This window comes from Trachymyrmex septentrionalis, unplaced genomic scaffold (assembly GCF_001594115.1).
Source record: "Trachymyrmex septentrionalis isolate Tsep2-gDNA-1 unplaced genomic scaffold, Tsep1.0 scaffold60, whole genome shotgun sequence".
Lineage (NCBI taxonomy): Eukaryota > Metazoa > Arthropoda > Insecta > Hymenoptera > Formicidae > Trachymyrmex > Trachymyrmex septentrionalis.
In genome coordinates this window covers 4,302,388-4,309,298 of record NW_017305779.1, presented here as the reverse complement: position 1 = coordinate 4,309,298, position 6,911 = coordinate 4,302,388, and the positions used below count along the sequence as shown (strand labels likewise).

Sequence of the window (6,911 nt, the reverse complement as noted above, 5' to 3'; positions counted from 1 at the left end):
ATATATATATATATATATATATCATCTCTTTATTAAATAAGTTCTTTGTGAAAATTGCTCCTAGTGTTATTCAAGTTATGAGTAAATGTTAATTATTTTATTATTTTAGTTGTGGTGCGAGTCTCATACTACTACATCACTAAGATGGATGATGAGTGATACTCATTGTCCTGGTCATGTGAGACTTCAAGCTGTACTGAGAAATTCCAAAGAATTTAGCACTACGTGGAATTGTCCAGCAGGATCGACCATGAATCCATTGAGAAAGTGTCGTTTGTGGTAAAACTTGCGCCTTCGACAAAAACAATATTTGTTATTTAATATCGTTGATTAATCAAATGTTTATCATTTATCAGGCCAGTAGGTTCGCGTGCAAAACAATAATAATCTATTGTTAATTGAAATAATTAATTTTTCATCTCGTGAGAGTCACTAAATTTTGCAATAATGCAATATCACATAATAAATAAAATTTTTTATGCTCTCTCTATTTCAAATTTAAATAAGTGAAAATTAACATTTATATTTAGAGTTTTGTGCACGTGCTGCAATCGCTTTAATAATTATTGTTATTTATTCGTTATATAGTATATGAATTATTTCTATGTAATTCCATAAAGTTTTTCGCACTGATACGTTGAATACAATCTATCAAAAAATCTAAAAGTGGTTTAATAATGTTTATAATAAAAGAACTTTATTTCCGTAAAAAAATAATGGAAATATCGAAATAGAGAATATGAAAAAATAATTTATCAAAAACCTTAAGATTATAATTATCCCGAAAATAAGGACGTTCACCTGATCACAAGTCATTGACTAAGTCAGTGTTGTTTGTACGCAGTAATGTGTTTTTCTGGCGTTTTTGATTTCTTTCGTTGATGACTTTTCAACTTTTATTTTCATGGAATTGATGCGAAATTTTTCACTCGTAAGCTTCAATAAACTAAAACTAAAAGTAACTCACTGTATCTGATACTAACTGGCCAAAATATCGAGAACCAGATTTTGAATAATTAGTAATGTTTGCGATATAGTTTGTGATTTGTGATCGGAGTAAGCGTCCTTATTTTCGGGATAGTTAATTATGATCTTAAGATTTTTGATAAATTAGTTTTTCATATTCTCTATTTCATATTCTGTATACTCGTACATATATTCTCTATTTTCATATTCCCTATTTTTATAATAAGTTTTGGTTAATTTGATTTGTAATACGGATTTAAATATATATATTAAGTAAAATTATAAATTATTTAATTTTTACATACATGATTATGTAAAAACTTATAAAGATCGTATAATAGAAATATTTTAATAATTTTAAATAAGATATCATTAAAATATATTTTAACGTTTTTTAAAAATGTATCTAGACATTAATAGGGCATTTACGAGTATAGATAGACTCTTTTATAGAAATATGTTTACTTCCATGTTATCGTTAATGGTTTATGTGAATAATAACTCATGGAAAAAAATGTTTAAAAAAGTATAATATTATTACACTAGATATATATTTATGTAGATATATATTTATTTATAAAACATTTGTATAATAATGATCTGCATAATCATAAATTTAATATTTTATTTATTAGATTGGTAATCACAAAATAGTCAGTATCTACATTCTTCAATTATTTTCAGATTTGCCGAAATCACTTGATAAATATGAAAATTTATCTACAGATTGTCATTTAATAGTATCTCTAGTTGGTACCTAGGAAAAGAAAGACCTTCCCAATAACTTCAATTTAATCGAAGACATAAGTATCATCAAGAAAGTAACTGGTACAAGTTTTTAAACATTCTTCTTTTACATAGTTAAATTACATTCTTCTTCTACATGAAGTTAAGTGTCAATTAAAATAAACTATTATAAAAGAAAGAGCACAAGCAAACTTTCCGATCAAATTGATACTTCAGGGATAAGTCGTTGAGTAATCCTTCGTGTAATATATATTTCTACTAAGAGACTCCAGTAGTTTAATCAACGTCCATTACAAGATAAACATTCTAGTATACGTAACCACCATTGGAATCGATGGGTTGTACATATTCCTGCTTGTTGTTTGCGGCAGAAGAAACAATACATCCAGCACACGCGGTGGAGGGCTTATACGCTTGTTTGCTCGGTTGCACAACGGGCTTTACCTTAACGGGTTCAACCTTCAGCGCTGCATTATCAACCGTAACTGAGTCGCTGCTAGTCGAAGAGGGCACGGCGGGTTGAGGTTGCTGCGGTAAGAACGGTATTGAGGATATGGAGGATGGTATGAAAGGTATAGAAGGAAACTCGAAGTTCTCAAACGGATTCTGAATGCTATCCAGAGGACTTGAGAAAGTCGGAAGATTTCCAAATACGTTTTGGAACGCCAACTGGGGATTGTCGAAGAAGGTTTGTACTGGATTAGCCTTGGTATCCACCGTCACGTGATGAGCAACTGGATGAACAACTGGATGAGCAACTGGAACGCTGGTTTTTACGTAATGATGAACGGGGTATGGCACTGGACGAGGCACTACCACGGGATATGGACGATCCACGGGGACTTGAACAGGTTGGGGCACACGGACGTAGTAGGGTTTAGGAACTTCGACTGTATGCGGAACTGGAACGGGAACAGCGACATGCTTGGTCACCGGTACGTGATACGGTTGAGGTACTTGCACTTGCACATGGTGATCCACGGTTTTCAGGGGTATGCTGTTGTACGAGGAATACGAGGCGTAATTGGGGAAGGTGTTGAAAGCAGAAATTAAAGAGGACACACCTGAAACAGAAAAAGTTTTTCGTTTTCAAGTACTTATTTAATTCATCTTTTATATAAAGAATTTTATTTATATAATTAATTCTTTTTTTCTCCAAGGCGCATAACATAAAAAAATGAACTGCCAATTCTTTATCTAATATTCGAAAAACGCAAATCTTAACAACAATAAATTAATTGTAATTAAATTAGTAAATAAAATAATTATAATGAAACAGAATAATTTAGACTAATTTAAACAAATAAATTACTGATTAAATGTATTTCATACTTATTTATTTATTTTTGAACATTTTTTAAACTTTATTTTGGTTTTCTAAATTATGTAAATCTATTTTTTTCGCTAGACACAAAAAATGCAGAGTTTAAAGAAAAATAGATTTCTTTTTAATTGAAAGTAAAATGAATAAATACTGTGAGGTTAAAGAAATTGTTTCCAATTACATAACATAATAAATATTTATATGTTGAGCATACATTTTTGCATACATTTTCGATGAAAGACGAGCAAATCACTTAGACTGTAACAAGTCTTTTCATATATCATTTCAATATTAGTCGAGCGTTAAAATATTTCTACGTGACTCTCGTGTCGATCGACCTCAAATGACAAAAGGACCGTTATGAAAACTCGAAACCTTACAAATATCTTATGTAACTTAGTGTAAATGGTGTTTATCTTTTTACAAATCTAATGTAAATTTAGGAGAAGAGCCGTAAATTCTCAACGGGCGCAGCATAACTGAAGGAGATTGTAAATTCTTGGTAAATCAATCACTCACCTTGGGTCTCAGTAGGCAAATGAGAAGTCGTTGTCTTCACTTGCGGAGCGGTTTCCACATGCTTGTGAACAATCGCTGTTTGCTCTGGGATTGTTTTCTGCACATGCACGGTATCGAATTTCGGATGTTCCTGAACGGTCGTTTATGGAGAATTCGATATACGCATTAAAAAATTGTATGACGAAAGTATAGAATACTAATAATAAATACATATGTTGATAATCAGCATAATAAAAGCATAAAATCTAAATTTTGTTACATTGCCAAGAAATCAGAATTCAGCATAAAATTAAAAAGATATTCAAGAATAAGACAAAAATGAATACGTAGGATAGAAGATGATAATTGTACAGTTAACATAATGAATTAAGATTTTAAACAAATTAATTAACAAATTTGTGTAAAATTATGATTGTGGAGAGATGATATGATTGATGTATTATAAATTATACATACCTTTATAACAGCAGAGTTTTTGTCATCAACGGATCCAAGGAAGTTGGTGAGAATCTGCATAGAAAAGCAAATCCTAATTAATTTTGCAACGATTTATTAAATAATAAATTTTTATTATTTATACTGTACCTTTATTAATGAATTTTAATAGCTTTACTATAAGGAATAAAAAAAAATAATTTCATAATTTTTGCTCTTCTATTAGAATTATATTTATGGTAAATTCAACATGACTAAACAATTTTGATGAGTTTTTCGGTTACCTGAGTGGTATCGGGTATTCCGTAGGAGGTGGATGGCACGAGGATGGAGGGAGTTTTGTCAGCATCACTGGTCGCGAAGAAATCAGCTCCCAAAGGCTTGCCTGGTATATGGCTAGGCGGTCCGTAGGTTTGCTGAGGTTGTACCTGGAATGAATGGTCCTCTGTGTCGTCTGGAACCGTATAAGAACCTATGTAGCCGCCGGCGGCTTTCAAAATTTGTACCTCATTTTCGTGTTCGTGATGATGATCATGCTCAGTTCCGTATCGTGGATCGCCCGGCAGGATGTCCCTCTTTTGCTTATCGGCTGGTGCTGCTAGAGCTGCCGCGAAGCAGACCTGAAAATATGACATTTGTACATATCAGTAAAACAGAATTAAAAAATATAGTTTAGAAAATACAATACAGTATTTTATTGTCTGCATATATTACGTATAATATCAAATATGTATATTAATAAAATAGAATATGAAGTCTTTTTAGAGGTGTTTATTAATTGTTTACATTGTTTATATCATTCTTATTAACAAGCTGACGGAATTCTCTTCACTTATTGTTTATTCATTTATTATTTTGTAATTTGTTATGCAATTTTAAATCGGCCTTGGCAATTAAATTTAAATTTCATGAAATTGATACGAGATTCATGCATTTTAATTAATGAAAAAGTATCCGAATTTAGACTTCCATGTGTTGTCCACAACATTTATTCGCGCCATTAAATGAAATTTTTTATTTCTTGAAAGATCACAAAATGCAAATGTGCATATAATTGATAATTTGCGATAGAAGCGGGTCATAATTTATTTAATACATAATTAACAATTTCTTGTCTTAAAAAAATTACTATTTTCTCACATATAAGATATTTATTTTTTAATTCAGATTTATTATATTAATAAAAAGAAATGTATTTTTATTTTTTAATATGTAAATATTGTTATATTGTAAGTTACATTTTTAACTGATTTACTTAATTTGTTTGAATACATTATTAAGTATTATTAAAGTTAAAATATTTAAAAAACTTTTTTTTTTTACCTAAAAACCTTTGTAGTTTAATGATAATTTTTTGGTTATAATTCAAATGATTAACTTATAATAAAAATAATTAATTAAAAATATTGTGCAATACTATAGATTTTAGACGAAGCAACTTTACACTTATGTTCTTATGTTCTAAACTTATGTTTAAAACACTAAACTGATTTACTAATCTCAATTTATAAAATCAAATTGCAAACAGATTTCTTTTAAATTGAATTTTAATTAATAAAATGTTGTAGAGAGAGGGAGCCAGAATTACAATTTAAAAATAGTCAAAAAATCGCAAAGTTGTTTCATGAAAATTGATACCTATAATCGCAATTTTAGATCTAAGGGGATAGATGAAAATGAGTCTCTCTTACCACAAACGTGAGCAGGAAAAGCTTCATGTTAGCTGTATGATGTCAAGGCGATGAGTTGAACATCTGTCTGGAGACATTTCGATCTTTTATACTTCGGAGCCTTCCTCCCCCCAAAATCTTCCTCCGCATGTCGCAATCCGGTGGCATTGGCAGAACTAGATTTTTTAATTTACTCCACCAACTTCTCGCATATTAGCTCGCTTGTATTTTTTCACACTGCTTTCCGAAATTTCTGAATAAAATATTAACGCGGACATTTTAGTGACGGTTGTTCTCATCGTCCTTTGTCCTTTGTCAACCCGTCCCTAAGAAAGGCGCCCATCTTTCAACGAGCATTCGGTTAAAGCCAGCTTCATGAAAATGATCACGATAATTTATGCAAATGGATATACGTCAGTTCCACGCTTCGTGGATTTTTACAGTCCATTGGCCTTTCGCTTTTTCTTGTTTTTCTCCTTTTTCATTCTTTTTCTCTTTCTCTCGAGATATGGTTCAAATCACACTCGTACATCTCCAAATACTCAATATTATCACTCAAAGAAACGTGGGAGGCTTTTAAAGGCTGAGGAGCGAATATAAGCGGTCAATTTTCGTAAGGTTTAATGGACCGCATTGCATCTTGGTCGAACCGATTTCTAGCTTAATCCTTTAATTACAGCACTGATGTATTTTCCTTGTCGGATGTTAAAATACTCTCTCAACAGTTTCTGATATATTATGTAGGATTAAGTGATGATTAGCTTACTTCGTTATAAAACATTGAGATAAATTTACGTAATTAATCATTTCTTAAATAATCAGGGTTTATGTTCATTCTTATATATATTCTTAAAAATATTATTCTATCTATATTAAAAAATAATAACAATAATATTCTTGAGGCTCTCACGGGCACTTTCGACATAAAAACAAAAAACAAATTATGCGTTTCGCGGGTTATTTCCATGTCCAAATCTATTTTTGGAATGTCAACGTTTCAGCATTTTAAGAATGAATTTGGACACGGAGATAACTCGCAAACGCATAATTTCTGTAATAATAACGATGTTATAAAAATGAGAAAAAGTCAAAAGTTTGAAAAGAAAATAAAAAAAATTTATAATACGGAATATTTCATAGCAGGTATTAAATCGATAAAATTCAAACAAAAATAAATTTTTATTTAATATATTAAAATTCTGAAATTATTTATAAATCTACATAATAAATTAATATTATAGTAAAAACAA

The 6,911-nt window shown here is 30.4% G+C and overlaps 2 protein-coding genes across 2 annotated transcripts in view; one reads left to right on the top strand and one right to left on the bottom strand.

Moving 5' to 3' along the window:
• LOC108752387 (neprilysin-11-like) overlaps positions 1 to 283 on the top strand; it is an 11,657-nt gene extending 11,374 nt beyond the window's left edge. Inside the window, exon 18 of the mRNA XM_018493189.1 lies at positions 110 to 283. Coding sequence (XP_018348691.1) covers positions 110 to 283 — 174 coding nt within the window. The remainder of the gene's footprint in view (positions 1 to 109) is intronic.
• A 1,661-nt stretch (positions 284 to 1,944) lies between these two features.
• LOC108752608 (soluble scavenger receptor cysteine-rich domain-containing protein SSC5D-like) lies at positions 1,945 to 5,746 on the bottom strand. Its single transcript, XM_018493556.1, has 6 exons — positions 5,683 to 5,746; positions 4,498 to 4,611; positions 4,276 to 4,419; positions 4,015 to 4,066; positions 3,557 to 3,700; positions 1,945 to 2,777 (listed from the first exon to the last, which is right to left on the bottom strand). Exons 1-6 carry the CDS (start codon positions 5,707 to 5,709, stop codon positions 2,020 to 2,022), a joined length of 1,239 nt encoding a protein of 412 aa, XP_018349058.1. The 5' UTR covers positions 5,710 to 5,746; the 3' UTR covers positions 1,945 to 2,019.
• Between the last annotated feature and the right edge of the window lie 1,165 nt (positions 5,747 to 6,911).